Below are 17,480 nucleotides of genomic sequence, written 5' to 3' on the forward strand. Positions count from 1 at the left end.
GTGGGATGTACATAACCATGTACAGGTCAGAGGGCAATTTACAGATGCTGGTTCTCCCCATCCCTTCTAACTGCTTAATTCTAATATCTACCAAGTGTCAAGACTGAGTCAGGGTAATGTTTCATATACAAGACAAAGCTTTGGTTCTTCCCTCCTGTTTTATGTTATGACGCATCACCAAAATCTTTATTTTACATTGCTTTACTTGAAGACTCTATCTTAGAGCAACAGCATTCCAGTGTACATCACACACATACTGAGAAATAGCTGGTTATTCAGAAGAAGGCATGACAAATTGTCAGTGATTACGGTGCATTCTGTTTAAAACATCTTGGAAACATGCTAAAATGTCGTCAATGCCTTCTCCACCTTTCCTACGGTCTGCATTGTATTGTTCATAGCTAGAATAAAAATCTGAATTATGAGGGTAAATAGTAGCATTTATTTAGCACTTATTATGTGCATAGTGTTTTATAAATGCCAGCTTACTTAACAGAACCACCTGAGATTACTATCCATATTTTATATATTTGCATGCAGTGTGTGTGTGTGTGTGTGTGTGTGTGTGTGTGTGTGTTCAAGAGCACACTCTCAAGCACAGGTGCACAAAGATGACATCAGGTGTCTTCTCCATCACTCTCCCCCCTCCTATCTGAAGGTAGGGTCTCTCACTGAACTGAGAGCACAGCATTTTAGAGTTAGCTCTGGGGATTCCCTACCTCCACCTCCTGTATGCTGAGAAGTATCAGCAGCCATTACACCCACCTGATTTTATATAGGTTCTAGAGATCTGGGTCTTCACATTTGTGTGGCTAATTCTTTACCCAGTGAACCATCTCCCTAGCATTACTGTCTATAGCACTGCCTCCCTCTGCTGTTTGAAAAGAGAAATGATCTAAGATTTCACCATTTATTTCCCTAGAGATACAGAATTCCAAAAAAAATTATTTTCTGTAAAACACATATGCAAAACATGTTGATTCCAGGTTCAAAACAGAACTTCTTCTAACTGTAGGTTTCTCAACCCCATTTTCAGCTATGTAACTCAAGCCAGGAGCCACAAAAGCTTTGGCAGCAGCAATGAACAACCAAAAGTTAATTCAAAACCAAATATGATTATAATAAGCCCAAGGCGTTTGGTCAACCCTGGCCACCACTACATTGTACAGCATCACTGCAGCCTTGGCTCTGAACACACCACGTGAATATCCTGTCTGACCTGTGCATGCTGTCAGAACATACTACATCACCCGAATACTGTCTGAACACCTCAGCTGAGATTCAAGACTAGTCAATGTTATAAACTGCAGTAATTTTACTGCACATTATTTTTCTGATCTTAACAGAAACACAATGGCTTAATTACCAGAAACAAATTTTAATATACTCCTGTCATAGTTCACCATGTAAGTATCAATCTATTCTATCTTTGGATTTTATTGTTAAAATGCTGAGTTACCAACTTGAATTTCTTAAAAACAAATAAATTCAATGAATTTTGATTTGGGATTAGGACAGAATTTCCAACACTTTCTGAAATGTGTTCAGAAAATATGTTCTACTATGTATTCATGTGAAGTGTATTCTCAGAACTGATGGCTACAAAACCAAACGATCAAATAACTCTAAAAAATATCTAGGATGCTTTCAAATGAAGTAACAACCAAGCATAATTCTCTATGCAAAAACAAACAAGAACAACTACCTCAAATTTGGTTTTACTGCTACGATTTATTAAAGCAAGGTTCTATGTAGAACCAAAGTATTGTTTTTAAATACATTTCTTTAAATTATTACCAGTAAAATGTTTGATTTGACTTAGGCTGGACGGTGGTGGTGCACGCCTTTAATCCCAGCACTCAGGAGGCAGAGGCAGTCGAACTCTGTGAGTTCAAGACTAGCCTGATTTACAAGAGCTACTTCTAGGACAGCCTCCAAAACAATAGAGAAACCCTGCCTCAAAAAGCAACAACAACAACAAGTTTGATTTATATACCTATATATGGCCAGAGTCACATAAAACTGGTTGGCCCCTCTTCTCACTCTGTATCATCCACAGAGCACTGCCTTGTAGCTGCCTCATTACTAACCAGCTCTGCTCCTGATAAGCCAGAAAAATTTTAAAGGATATATATGTCCCTTCATGTTGGGTTGCACATGCAAATGATTTACTGTATTTTCCTTTCTTTTTTAAAGGGAGGGTTCTCACTCTAACCCATGCTGCCTGAAAAAAGAAAATCACTCTGTAGCCCAGGCTTGCCTCAAGATTACATATATCCTCTCAGCCTAGCCTCCTGGATGCTGAGATTACAGGTATTTATTTTCAATTTTATATTTGCTACTAAGTTATACTACTACCTTCCTCTTTGGAATATTTAAAATACTCCTTAAAAATTAATTCCAGCCAGGCGGTGGTGGCGCATGCCTTTAATCCCAGCACTCGGGAGGCAGAGGCAGGTGGATCTCTGTGAGTTCGAGACCAAGCCTGGTCTACAGAGCGAGTTCCAGGACAGCCTCTAAAACAATACAGAGAAAACCTGTCTGGAAAAAACAAACAAACAAAAAATTTCCATCATGTGTTCTTGTTTTATAAAATGTTCTTGTTTTATAAAATATACAGGAATCTAAATAAACTATACCACCAAACTATAATTCAAATATATCTATCGTGTCCTCTTAATAAAGTAACCTACATAAAATATTAAAAAATGCAGACTCATTCTATAGTTCTTTGTTATAAGCTGTGAGACTGAGTATTTGTATATCAAAACAGACCACACTGACAAATTCATGAGTATCAAATAAGAGGCTGGTTAGAACTAGAGAGACAGCTCAGTGGCAAAAAGTATAAACCACTCCTGCGGATATCTCTAGCACCCATACTAGGGGGCTCACAACCACCTGTAACTTCAGTTCCAAGGGAGATCCAAATCTGGCCTCTTTAGGCACCTGCATTCATGTGCACATACCCCAACACACACACACACACGCACACACACACACACACACACACACACACACACACACACACACACACACACACACACACAATTTTAAAGACAAAAATATATGCTAAGGTGTTTGCTCTGCATGCATGAGAACACAAACTTAGATTCCCACTACCCAAAAACAATGCAGCTGTGTCATTTGTCCTTAATCCCAAACAAAGATGGTAGGACAGAATCAAGTAGATTCCAGAGGCTCTATGACCTGCCAATCTAAGTAAAACAGAGGGAGCTGTGGTACAAAGACCCTATTATAAAAAGTAAGATGAAGAACAATAGAAAAAGAGAAGACACCTTTCCTCAATCTCTAGCCTGTACACTCATGCTCAGGGAAGCATGACACACAGCAACTAAAATGGTGGATGGGTATGTTTTATATTATATAGAAACCTTTCTTTTAAAGAATTAGTCTACATTAACAGTCATACCAACAACCACATAAGCTAAGTGGATTGTTATGTTGTAGTAAAACAACATCAAACTATACCTAACACTCAAAAGTAATTGTTCTTGGGCCAGTGAGATGAAGGCACCTGCCACCAAGCCTGGCAAGCTGACTTAGAGCCCCTGAACCCACATAGCAGAAGATAACAAATTGCCCTATCATCTCTACACTGCCCAGCCCACCATGATATAGATAGACATAGATATACACACACACACAAAGATTTAACCTTTTAAATGCAATTTTAAATTTACTTTATGGTATGTCCACACCTAGGAGATAGACTTGTGGGAGAGTACTATTTTAAATTTACTTTATGGTATGTCCACACCTAGGAGATAGACTTGTGGGAGAGTACTTGCCTAGCACACACAAAGCCCTGGGTTTGACCCTAACACACTGGCAGTGGGGCTACAAGCCTACTATATCTGGACGACTCCATCTACCAGACTGCTGTGCAGATACTACTGTTTCTATACGCCATTTCTGCTTACCTTTGTTGACAGTACTTTAAATGTGCTCTGTTCAGGGACTACAGGGTGAAGCAACCTCAGTTTCAAATTGTAATCTTCTCCAGAAGGGAGTTTCACCAAAGCAGACAACTATTGAAAACAAAGTTGGCATCATATTTTGTAAATGCACATAAAAGGTAAGTATTTAATATAAACACAAATTTCAGCAATGTTGCAGATTAAGACTTCTACAAAGAAGGTCAGAATTCGTGTGTGTGCATGCGCGTGCGTGTGTTCCTGCCAGTGCACCCTCCTACACCTGCCACATCATGCACGCGGAGGTCAGACGACAAGTTTCCGGGGTTTGCTTTCTCCTTCCACCATGTGGAACCCCAGGATTGAACTCAGATTGTCAGGCTTGGCAAGAGGGGCCTTTACCCACTAAGCCATCTCACCATCTCTGGGTGTCAGATTTAGGTACTTCAAAAGAGTATTTCTTTTTTGCATGGCACCTCATATACAGAACACCAAATGGCAGAAAAGAGTATTGCATAGTCTATAATTACAGATCTAATTACACATGTTAATCATTTAAATCAAGAAAACATTAATACACAAGAACGAAGCAATACAGCATATAGCTTTAAAAATGCCTACGCGTGTGTAAATTATTAATTCTACCACACCACTGCTCTTAAATATCACAAGAAAGGAAAAAGTTATTAAATCATACTCATTTGATATAACTAATAATTTTAAGATATGTATAAATCCCACACAACTAAACTTTTTTTGTGTGTGGTGGTGGTTAAAAACTAACCTTTTTAAAGTAACATATACCAGTAAGTATGGATCTTAATAATGTCAACCCAGATTAGCCTTATAAGGCAAACCCAGCAGAAGATGCACATATAAGCCCACCAGTCATGGTGACATAGTTTGCCATGTACAGTAGGAAGTGCACAGTGACATGCACTCCAGAGTCAGAGGCAGGAGGACTGTAACAGGTTCAAAGACGAGCATGGCTAGACAGCTCAATTTTGAAAAACTTCAAAATGAACTGGGCGGTGGTGGCACATGTCATTACTCCCAGCACTTGGAGGCCAGGCTGGTCTACAAAGTGAGTTCCCAGACAGCTAGAGCTATTACAGAGAAACTTCAAATGGATGCTTCCTGGTTTGCTTAGTATTTTCCATATTATCTCAAGAAGACGTGGAATATAGTTAGTAAACTAGTATAAACTGTTCTAAAACATACTAAACGTATTATAGACAGCATTTAGCCTCTATATAATACATTGTTCAAAGTCGTACCTCTTTTTCTGAAAATTCCACATTTACATCATTCTTCTGAATATTCTTGATCATAAGTGTAATGATTACTTGAGATTCGGTTTGATACCAGTCATACCTATTTAAAGGAATATACTCATATAATTTCTGGTTTTCTTAAAGTTGTTTGTCAAATTAATAGCCTGATAAGTAACAAGAGCTCCACCTTGAGGAAGACAATGGCTGTAAACGACTTCAGGGAAACTAAATTCCTATCACCTACGTTGACAGAAGAGAGCTGGAGGAGGGTGCAACCTTCCCAGCAGGCACAGACTGTGCAATCCCTCACACTGCTGTGCTTAAGCTGAGACAGAAGAGGGCAAGTCACCAGTACCAGTTCTCTCGTTTCCACCTAATGCTAGCTCAGGAAAAGGAAGCATCAGCTTCTGAATCAATCGGCGGCATTGACACCGCGGACACAGGTTAACCTGGGTCAATACTCTAACAAGGAGGAGAAACAAATGAGTACAAATTACATAATCCCCACAGTGCCAGAAAATTATACATTTTTAGGACCACTGTATATAGAGTCACATTTTGCTTCCTCCCACAACTCTGAAAATGTAGGTGCTCTCACTTCCAAACTAGACTAAACAACAATCTCCCAGAGGGCAAAGCTGTTTATCCTGCACTATTATATTCCTAAGAAAAGGGAAAGTGCCACCTTCACAGTACACTTATACACTGTTTTGAACTGCTATCTCAGCTACTTACATTAAAATAAAAGCATCTTTATCAAAGAAACGCTCTTCAAGAATCTCCGCACACACCTTCACAACTCAGTGACGGTGCAAAGTTCTACAGCAAACACGGTGTCATGTGTTTCTGTTAGAGTCTTAAGAATACAAGTTGTTTAACCAGGGCTCAGAGAGACTGAACCAACAACCAGGGAGCCTGCATGGGACTGACCTAGGCACTCTGCAAATATGTTACAGTTGTGTAACTTGGTCTTGGTGTAGGAAGAAGGGCTGTCTCTAACTCTAACTGCTGGCTTTTGAGACCCCTTTTCTCATACTGTTTGCCCCGTCCAGCCTTAATGAGTGAGTGGAGGGGCCTAGTCTTACTGGTTGAATTCATGGGAGGCCTGCCCTTTTCTGAATTGAAAGGGAGTGAATGGGAGGGGAGGGACACAGAAGGTCAGTGGGAGGGGGGACTGGAAGGAGAGGAGGGAGGGGAAACTTCAGTTGAGATGTTAAAAAAAGTAATAAAATATTTTCTCAATATTTTTTTTAAAAATACAAGTTGTATACATGGTTAGTGGATAATCTGTTATGTACGTTGTGTGCATGTATGCATGTGGCTGAGTATACATGCATATGCGTGCTGGCCAGTGGTTGGATGTCTTCTTCAATGTTTCCTACCTTTTTTGAAACGGGGTTTCTCATTAACCCTGGAGTTCCCTAAATGGCTAGGCAATCTGGCTGGCCAGTGAGTTCCATCTCCCAGCACTAGGAATACAGATGTGTGCTGCCATGACGAGTCTTTTTATGTGGGTGATGGGGATGGATGCAGACTCAGGAGCTCAAGCTTGCAGGGCAATCACTTTACAAGCCAAAGTCAAAACCTTGGATTCATTATTGTGACTAAAATGCTAACTTTGAATTCACATAGAACATTTATATGAAAAACTGATCCAGGGCTGGAGAGATGGCTCAGCAGTTAAGAGCACTGACTGCTCTTTCAGAGGGCCTGGGTTCAATTCCCAGCAACCACATGACAGCTCATACCTGTCTGTAGCTTCAGGGGGATCTAACCTCCATGGAAAAACACCAATGTACATAAAATAAAAATGAATAAATTAGCCAGGCGGTGTTGGCATATGCCTTTGATCCCAGTACTTGGGAAACAGAGGCAGGCGGACCTCTGTGAGTTCAAGACCAGCCTGGTCCATAAGAGCTAGTTACCAGACAGCCTCCAAAGCCACAGAGAAGGTCTCAAAACCAACCCTGCCCCAAATTAATTAAAAAAAAAAAAAACCTGATCCAAATATAAGAGGCAGAACTAGAGCCTTGTATATGTCCTGCCTCTTATATTGTGAACTCACTCACCTGCATGGATGCCTAGCATGCATGCATGAGGCCTTTGCTGATTCAATCCTCAGCACATCGTATGCACATGTGCATGCACACGTGTCGTCACTGCTGCCACCAGCAGCAGCAGCAAATTTCCATTGTATGGCCTACTGCTTCTTTACATGTTTAACAGGATCAACTCACCTGAAGGAGCTCTCCTTAATACACAGAAAGGCATCATAATATGGAACCAAGCTAAGCAAGTTTAGAGAGGAGAGCTATTTAAATTTATTTAAATGTTCATACTAAACTAGCAGACAGCTTTAAATGCAATTTTTCATAAAGACATTAACACAATTTTTAAAATTAGAAAACACTTAAAATTACAGGGTATGGCTCTGCCTTCTGCGAAACCAGAGTTTTCTTCTCTTTAAGCACATTACTAGTAAAAAAAGAAACACTTACTTGATTTTTGACTGAGTTCTCTGAGATGCAGACTGATTTTGGCAAGGTGAAAAGAGAAAGATTTTTACACGTTAGTTTAGCAACTACATTAAAAATTCATGTATTATTAATTCCCTTAACCCTGTGATTCTTTAATATGAAGAAAGTATAGTAGTGTTCAATCTTATTGCTTGCCGAACTGCTTGGAAGGAGTTCCAGGCCAGTTTTCCTCACACGGTGAGACCCTGCCACAACAAACAACACAACTTTCCACAGGTAGGACTGTGAAGACTGCTACATAAGTTACAGAACTTAAACCTGATCACATTGGCATTTGGAAAACCATTTTTAGCTTGGTGTGGTGGCAGTACACACCAGTAACCCCAGCACTTGGGAGTAAAGAGAAGAAGCAGGTCAAGGTCATCCTCAGACAAAGCAAGTTCAAGAGCAGCCCAGGCTATGAGACTCCATCTCAAGAAAGACCATTTTTAAGAGAGCATAACCTCAGGCTTAACTGCGATATCAAATGTTGCTCTAAACAGTAAAGGGCCACCTCCATGGTTAGCTTCAGAAGAGCATTTTAATCTATTTAAGGCATCTCCACAACATACCCTGGCCATGAGGAAATAAATTGACCCTTATTTTATACAAGTATCACTCATAGTCTAGACTGACTCAACTCCTGATCCTCCTACCTCTGCCTCCTAAATAATGTAATTATAAGGATGCGCCACCATTCCAAGCCATGGAAATGAGAATTACATAATTCATACACTGATAAACTATAGGCTCACTAGTTAAGGCTATATAAAGGTAAAGAAGATGTCTGGAGTTATGGCCTCTGAATTGTCTCTAAATGAAAACAGAATCAACCAATGAAGTAAGCAAAACCATCCAGAGGTGTGAAGCCTACTTGGAATTCCAGTTAGCACACAGGAAGCAAGAATGAACACCGACTAGAACAACTATGATTTAGCCTGGAACCAGGACAAAAGTAGACCAAATCCGGGCTGAAGCACTTAAAAGAGTATTTATTGGCTGCTCTCCAGAAAACTCAGGTTCGGTTTGCAGCACCAATGACAGCCTACAATCATCTGGAACTCCAGTTCCAGGAGATCCAATGCCCACTTCTGGCATCCAAGGTTACCAGGCACACATACATTTAGGAAAAACACTCAGGCACATACATACTAAAGCTATGTATCCTTCATCACTGGACAAACGGAAATTTTATTATGCAAATACCATTCTGTTGTTCACAGGCTGAAGAGTTTAGATACAAAGAATCCTCAGATCCCAAAGGTTACAGGTAGTGGATGTTACCATAGGGGGAGGCAGGGTCTGGCTGGAGGAAAGTCCCTTCTTCCTGGTCACCCTGATATAAGCTGTCGTGTTTTGATTGATATTCCCTAACCAGGTGAGTAACACTGAGCCTAAATAAATGTCTCTTCCCTGAAGTCACTTTTCTCGGGTCACAGTCACAGCAAGAGCCTGGCCCATACACAAACATAGACCAACCCTAACAAAACACTATCAGCAGGTCAATTAGGAAGCCAACCTGTCAGGACCTCTCCAATCAGTTCTTCATTTACCTCCCAGTCACCTAGGATTAAGGGCAACCGCGGATGTTCAGGAATGGTTGAGCAGGGCTTCAGCTTTGGAAGTTTCTAAACATTACCTATACACATGCCATTGCCTAATGCTCCCAGGAAATCTGTTTGAGGCAGATCAGTTCTGTTAGCCACTGTTCACACATGAATAAATCTCTCAGAATAAGTGGTTTTCTCAATGTCACAATGTAATTTCAGAAACTTGAGATGGAAATCTTTCTTAAAAGATGAGCTTCTCAAAAAGGCGATTATCCATAAAATGAGTTATATATACATTTCTTAACTCTGATTTCCTTTCCTGACTTTGTATGTGACAACTACTACTACTAAAACAACATGTCATAATTTAACTGCATTATATGAAAGTCTAAACTAATGAAAAATTAAGTGGACCATTGTGGCTTGGAGAAATGGCTCAGCACTGACCCTTCCAGGGGACCCACGTTCAATTCCCAGCACCCCATGGCAGCTCACAACCACCTGCCAACTCAAGTTCCAGGAATCTGATGCCCCCTTCTGACCTCCATGCATACCATATGCATAGGTGGTGCACTGACATACACACAGATAAAACACTCTTAAGAAATTTTTAAAAATTAGGTTCAAATATTTGTTACTTTTCCTTACATTGACACCGTTAATTTTTTAAAGATTTATTCATTTTTTATTTCTGTGTATGTATGCCTGCATAAGTGTCTGTTCACCACACTTAGGAAGCCAGAGGGCATCAAATACCCTGAAACTAGAGTTCCAGTGGTCGTGAGCTACTTGACGGGGATAGTGGGACTGAACCGGAGTCCTGGGAGGAGCTGCAAGAGCTTTCAGCTACTGAGTCAGTTCCACAGCCTTGGCACTGTAATTTAAGATTCTCGTGTCCTTAACAAATATTCAGAGTGAACCAGACAAATCCCAATGTACCTTCAACTTACGGTTTAAAAAAAAAGTCCTGTATATGACAACTATTTAACCTATTTAAGTTGTAGATACTGGTAAGGAAAAGATAGGACCACCCTGATGACACTAAAACCCAAATCAGCTTAGATTATACATTAACTTCACTAAGACAAACCAGTACTTTACACTGACTATAAACTTGTAGTTTTTAATTTCAACAAAATGATTTCAGATAACTATTATTTAAATGGAATTGTTTAATATTTACAAGAGCTCATTTCAAGTCTTGGCTTAAATACATTGGATTCATTACATTTATATGACTAAGTAAAACACGAGGGATGAGTGGACTTACCACTTCAGATTCTGATCCTATAAAACATAAAAAAGAAAGCATTTTCAGAATAGTACATTAGTAGGCAAAGCTATAGACGTGATTTCTACAGCAAACACATCAGTCAAGAAAGTGAATTAATTCTTTATATATAATGAAGCAAACGGTTTGCATCCAGGAGTTACTTTGCATTCCTTGAGTATTTTCTACTGGTAATAACAGAATACGTTCCTTCTGACATGGAAACAGTATATTATTATTGGTGCTGGGTGTGACTTAGTGGTAGAGCAACCACTTGCCCAGCATACACATGTACAAGGTTATGGATTCCCAGAACCAAGAAAGATTAAAAATAAAATGTTCAAACCCCAAAACTTGACATGTTTATTTTAAAACAAAAGACTGTAGAAACCTATCCAACACACTTACTATTCTGAGCCTCCTGGCACCTTTTAATCCAGATGGCAAAATTTGCATCTGCACCTGGAAAAAAAAAAAGACAGTAAAATCCCTCATGTGAACAATGTAACATATTCATTCAAGAGATATTACTGGCTACCTACTGCCTAAAGTCATGTAGGCACTGTGAATTAAGCAGTCAATAAAATAGGTGTTGCCTGCCCAAACAGAATACAGCAACCATAGTGTTAAAGCTCTTGACATAACTATGGGTTTACCATTGAGCTATTCATCCTAGAAAACTATTGTTAACCCAGTTTTAACATAATCTCACCAGATGTTTATAATCTACATTTCCTCCATCTACGCTGATGTTAAAGGGACTCTCTCCTAGGTAAAGGAGACCTGAATCAGATTCCCAAATTAGTGCTCACTTTATCTTGCAGCTACCAACTATCTACCATTTCCTCTGTGATTTGTCTATCTTCAGTACTTGAAACTTTGTGAAACTGTCACATCTCCGTGGTATCCAAGAAACTGAACATACACAATGAGCTACAGAGCAGCAATATGAAGGAAATCAATAAATTACTTACCTCCGAAGCCTTAGAACAGTATCTAGTTACTATGCCTAGTAAAAGGTGCTAACTATAAGTGATCAGAACAAAAGCTTTCAGCCGGGTGGTGGTGGTGAACGCCTTTAGTCCTAGCACCTGGAAGGCAAAGCCATGGTATCTCTGCGAGTTCGAGGCCAGGCCGGTCTACAGATGAGTTCCAGGACAGCCAGGGCTGTTACACTGAGACACCCTGAATCGGAAAGAAAAAAACAACAACTTCTGTTTTTCAAGACAGGGTTTCTCTGTGTAGCCCTGGCTGTCCTGGAACTAGCTCTGTAGACAAAGCTGGCCTCGAACTCACAGAAATCCACCTCTCTCTGCCTCCCAAGCACTAGGATTAGAGACATGCACTGTCACTGCTCAATCATGCAACATTTCTAAATTGCCTGATTTATAAAAAAAATTAAACTCTTCATGCCTTACCAAAATGTTAGGCACACATGCACTATATTCTTCTGAGGAACTATTATATTCAAACACTGGTCTTAAATAACCAATTACTCACTCTTACCATACAAGAGGGAAGAAGGGACAAAGCAAAGAATATATCACAGAATTTAAAAACTAGATTCTTTACATTTGCAAAGAGCAAATTCTGACTTCTTAAATGAGCTGCTATAGAATTCATGTGCCCAAACTAAGGTGAACAAATTGACTACTGTTTACAGAAATCTCCCTTCCTAAGCCATTGCTTCTATTTGCATACTGGAGCCTAAACTCCTTTCTTCTGAGAAATCATGTAGCAGAAGAGCTACGGTAAAGCACAACAGAGTAACATTTTAAAACATGTAGCACTTGAGGAGCAGGGCTTGTCCATTCATCAGTACTGACAGTTTGCACCAGATACTTCTCATGGGAACAGTCCTGTGCACTAGAGGATGCTGCTCACAAGATCTTCAGGGGCCCCTTCCACCAGTCATGACTACCCACTCTCTCAGACACTCTAAAGTCCCCCGAAGCACAACTGTTTCCAGCTAAGAACCTCTGTTTTAAAGAACTGCACTAACACTCTACCATGGGAAAAAAAATAATATAATTTCGATTATGAACTTTCCTATGCTTTTCTACAAGATTACTTATAGAATCTACCTTTTGGTAGCTTTTCAGCACTCACATTCTCTATGTAACTAGATCCTGGTTATTATGTTCAGATACACTTCTCAACAGTTTGAAGAAGCATAATACTCTCAAAACTAGTTTTGTCTGAGAATATAACTATGTATGTCTGTAGGAAGCCCTGTACGTCAGTCCTAGTGCTCCTAATGACAGGAAGGTCACAAGGTCAAGGTCATCCTCAGTTTCATAATGAGTTCAAGGTCAGTCTAGGACCCACAACACCATCTTAAGTAGGAAGTTCCCTGTTTTTGTATCTCACAAGGCTTCTCAGACTTAACCCTTTACTTCTCCATACAAACACTGCTGCAAAACCTCCTCTTTTAGCAATCTAAGTAACTTAAAATGATCATTCAAACTTTTTATTTTATTTCATTGCTTTTTGGTGTGAGTGCTCTCTGCCTGCATGAATGTCTGTACATCCTATTTGGGTCTGGTGACCTCAAAGGTCAGAAGAGGGTGTGGGATGCCCTGGAAATGGGGTTACAGGCAATTGTGACCCACCACATGTATACTGGGAATCAAACCTGGATCTTCTGCAAAAGCAACCCTCTGAGCCATCTCCAACAACACTGACATATTTTAAACAAGAAAACAAATTAAATTTTCACTTTTCCAGTAGAAGAAAACATAGCCAGAATCTGGGAGAGATTACTCAGAAGGGCCTCAGTGTGACCCCAGCACTCATGTAAAAAGGCAGGTGCAGTTGTGAACTCCAAACACAGCCCTGGAGCTCGCTGGCCAGGCAGCCTAGCCTAATAGAGCAAACCTCTGGCCCCATCTCAAAAGACAAAGACAATTCCTAAGGAATGCCACCTGAGGTTAACCATTGGCCACTACATGCAATCAACAAATATTCATGCACTTGCAAGGAGGACGGGGGATATAACTAGATTAATTAGCAGGGAAAGCATACTGAATGTTTACATATCGTTTTTGGCTTCTTCCCTTCCCCTTTCCTTTCCTGTACCAGAACATATATGTGCATGTTTGGAGGTCTGAGCTGATGTCAGTGATCTTTCTCAACTGCTCCTCCTATTCTTTGAGGTAAATCCTCTCAATCCCAAAGCTCACTATTTGGCTAGTCTGGATAGTCAACTTTCTCCAGGAACCCTCTGCTCCTGCATTCCCAGGCTGAAATCAAGCAAGCCACCATCCCAACCAGGGACTTACAAGGGTTCTAGGGACCCAGACTCCAGTCTGCTTGATTGTACATTAAATACTTTAACAGTTAACTCACTTGCCAGACCCTAATTTTAGTTGCTAATGGCAAAGTTTATGTGTTTAAAATGCTAAAGAAAGGTCAATTTAACCAAAATTTAAGTGAATTCAAATTCTAAAATCAACATGAAATAATGCTAAAAGGACAGTAAGATCTTAAGAAAATTCAGCTATGGTATTTAAGATCCAGAAAGGATAGTCATTTATGAAATGTACTTCTAATACTTACTATCTAATTTCTGTCCTTCTGCAAAAGTGTCTAAAGCAGAAGCGTAGTCTTTTTCATGGTATTCACACATCCTGTATGAGAACATTAAAGACAAATTAATACACACACATGAAATCATGGAAAACAACCTTCTTTCGAAATAAAGACACATTTAACTTTCATATGCTAAAAGGGAATTTCAAGTACAAGCTAATAAGCCAAATAGCTACTGTAACATCTAGTATAATGGTCATTAAAACTCAAGTTTTAATACTCAGTTCAGATGAATCTGATTTTAATTACACAAACATATCCATTTCAAAACAATTATTCAAAAGAATTACTTGCTCAGTTAACTAAGTCGTGCTTATCTCTGAAAATAAGCAGTGCTTATTAAATACACACAAAGCACACCAAGTTCTTTTTATTATCACATGCGGCTACCTAGCTTTGTAGACAGAGAACATCCATAAGTTTCAGCCACACTTTGCAGTCACTTCAGTTATCACTACTTCAGAGTCATACATTACCTCATACTTCAGTTAACATACTAACATAAATTAGTACTCCAAGGTTACAACATATAGCTTAAAACAAATTTCCTCAACAAATCAACATCTGTTGGCTCTAGTCCAAACCCGTGAGTGTATTACATACCCTTTCCTCAGGATAGCAGTAGGATTATTTGGATTGAGTTCAAGAGACTTCTTTACATCAGCAATACCATCTATACATAAAAAGGGAAGGCTGTTTAGTCAGATATTTACAGATCTAACATACACTGCACATGAATTTGAATCAGGGCCAGCACAACGGTTCAGCAGTATTGGTATTTGTCGTCAAACTGACAACCTAAATTGAATGTCCAGAACTCACATGGCAGAATAAGAATGGACTCCAGCTGTCCTCTTTCTGTCCTCCGTGTGTGTGCTATGACATATACAAGCTGACACACACAGACACATAAAATAAATAATGTAAAACAAATATGTCAGCATTTTACTTTTGACCTCTTAAATTGGTAAAAGACCAAATTATTTTAATTGAGGAGAAACTAATCTAAGATAAAATGTAAGCATTACTTTCATATCTTCTTTGTGGTCTAATATTTGGCCTGTTATTAAACTCTGTGTGTGCCTGTCTGTCTGTGCAGAGAGGTCCCAGGGAGGCTAAAAGAGGCCATCACACCCACTAGAGCTGCAGTTACTAGCAGCCTGACCTGAGTGCTGAGACCAGAACTTAGGCCCTCTGTAAAGAGCAGTACCCATTCTTTTAACTGCTGAGGCTCTTTCCAGCCCCCTTTACCTTTCTTCCTTAAAGTTCATCTGTCATCAGTAAATGAAGCTGTGTCCCAAAGCTCATCTCTTTTTCTCATTAACAATATTTGTGAAACTCAAGGCACTCAATTCTGCCCCCCAACACACACACTCAATTTTTTTAGTCACATAACTCAGAAATGCATTCATTTTTTATTAAACATTGCTAACAAGGGGAATATGATTTGAATAGTATACATGAAGTACTATTCATCAGTGAATACACAGACATCTCCATAAATTCTCTGCCCACTGAAGGAAAGACATCTGTAACTGGTTTTTTTATGTTTGTTTTGGTTTGGTTTTTGGAAACAGGGTTTCTCTGTGGCTTGGGAGGCTGTCCTGGAACTAGTTCTTGTAGACCAGGCTGGTCTGGAACTCACAGAGAGCCGCCTGCCTTGCCTCCCGAGTGCTGGGATTAAAAGGCATGTGCCACCAATGCCTGGTGACATGCGTAACTGTTAAATCAATGTTACTAGCAGGTTTCTTTCATTCAAAGCCATGTTAAAAATCCTCAAAGATTGTACTGGAGAGATGGCTCAGCCAAGGAAAGCCTCCATTCGTGAACACAAAGACCTACATTCAACCCCAGCACCCCATGTAAGAACTCCAGGTGTGGTCACTGACAATCCCTGGCTGCTCACTGGACAGCAGTCTGACCTAACTGGTGAGCTCCAGGCCAATGAGACATCCTGTATTAAAAGAGAGAGAAAGCATACCTGAGTGCACCCAAGGTTATCCTCTGGCTTCCAGAGGCGCAGGCACACTCGAACACACCCACAGAGACTCCATTTCAACATCCTAACTTGGGCAAAATTTATAAGTAAACTACAAAATAGTTTGTAAGAAACATTACCATGGTGTTTCCCAAGAAGAATGTGACAATATGCTCTCTGACAGTAATACTGTGCATCATCTGGATTCTGTTCCAAAGCCTTAGTCAACTCCTACGGATACAAACATGTAGAAGGTCAGTAAATAATGTTTAACACCATCATTCTAATTAAAACATAACTTAAAGTCAACCTGTGAACACAAACTATTGGAGGAAAAAAAAGGGAACAAACTTAGAGCTTGTCACTATAAAAAGGATCACTATCTCCCTCTTTAAGAGCATAATAAATGGTAATTATATCATCTCATTTATTCCAAGAAAAGCTGTTAATATGCACAGACCTGCTCAGAATTCCTCATTTAGAGAAGGCCCAAATACCATGTAGAATTTAAGGTGCTATCCAACTTGAAACAAAACAAATGGAAACAGAAAATTCAAAACAAAACAAAAACACCTTAAAGTTAAATCTAGCCAGGCAGTGGTGGTGCAAGCCTTTAATCCCAGCACTTGGAAGGCAGAGATAGAGTTTGAAACCAGCCTGGTCTACAGGGCAAGTTCCAGGACAAGTTCCAAAGCTACAGAGAAACCCTGTCTCAAAAAGCTGGGAAAACAAAATAGTTAAATCTAGAGTTCATGAAGGTTAACAGCGGACTGGCCTTCCTTATCAATTCCAGAAAACCAAAATAGGTTACAACATTCTGTCAAAGCCCAGATAAAATACCACAGATAACTGATTAAGAGTTAGCATTAGAGAGATGAAATCATTCACTGCCCTGGGTAGTCACAGTAGTTGGACCATTAACAATGCAAGAAAATATCACATGTCAATAAGGCCAATGGTAAGTGCAGAAAAAATGACTGTGTGCACCCCCACACTAGTTTTTATAAAATATGTATTTAAATAGCCACTTACCACTGACTTTGTTTTTATTCTACTGATTTCCAAAACCAATGTATACAAGAAAATTAAAATAGACCTAAAACCAGGATGGGTGATAGCTTGATTGGTTGAGTGCTTGCTCAAGTCTTGGGATTCAACCCTTGGCATCTACAAAACTGGATATAGTGGCATACGCCTGTTATTCCACCACTGGCAAGGTGGAGGCAGGAGAATTGGGAGTTCAGGGTCCTTGTCACCTACACAGCAAGTTCCAGACCAGCTTGGTTTACATGAGATTTTGTCTGAAAAAAAAAAAATTAAACAAAAAAACCCCACCAAAATATACCTCTAATCAACGACTTCA

At 39.7% G+C, this 17,480-nt stretch overlaps 1 protein-coding gene across 1 annotated transcript in view; it reads right to left on the reverse strand.

The window, feature by feature from the left end:
* Positions 1-17,480, reverse strand: part of Sugt1 (SGT1 homolog, MIS12 kinetochore complex assembly cochaperone) — a 35,897-nt gene that overhangs the window by 12,763 nt on the left and 5,654 nt on the right. Inside the window, exons 3-10 of the mRNA XM_005070929.4 lie at positions 16,258-16,348; positions 14,743-14,812; positions 14,107-14,177; positions 10,957-11,010; positions 10,549-10,565; positions 7,711-7,742; positions 5,216-5,312; positions 3,945-4,052 (exon numbers count right to left, since the gene is read on the reverse strand). Coding sequence (XP_005070986.1) covers positions 3,945-4,052; positions 5,216-5,312; positions 7,711-7,742; positions 10,549-10,565; positions 10,957-11,010; positions 14,107-14,177; positions 14,743-14,812; positions 16,258-16,348 — 540 coding nt within the window. The remainder of the gene's footprint in view (positions 1-3,944; positions 4,053-5,215; positions 5,313-7,710; positions 7,743-10,548; positions 10,566-10,956; positions 11,011-14,106; positions 14,178-14,742; positions 14,813-16,257; positions 16,349-17,480) is intronic.

Source organism: Mesocricetus auratus, unplaced genomic scaffold (assembly GCF_017639785.1).
Source record: "Mesocricetus auratus isolate SY011 unplaced genomic scaffold, BCM_Maur_2.0 Super-Scaffold_2245, whole genome shotgun sequence".
Lineage (NCBI taxonomy): Eukaryota > Metazoa > Chordata > Mammalia > Rodentia > Cricetidae > Mesocricetus > Mesocricetus auratus.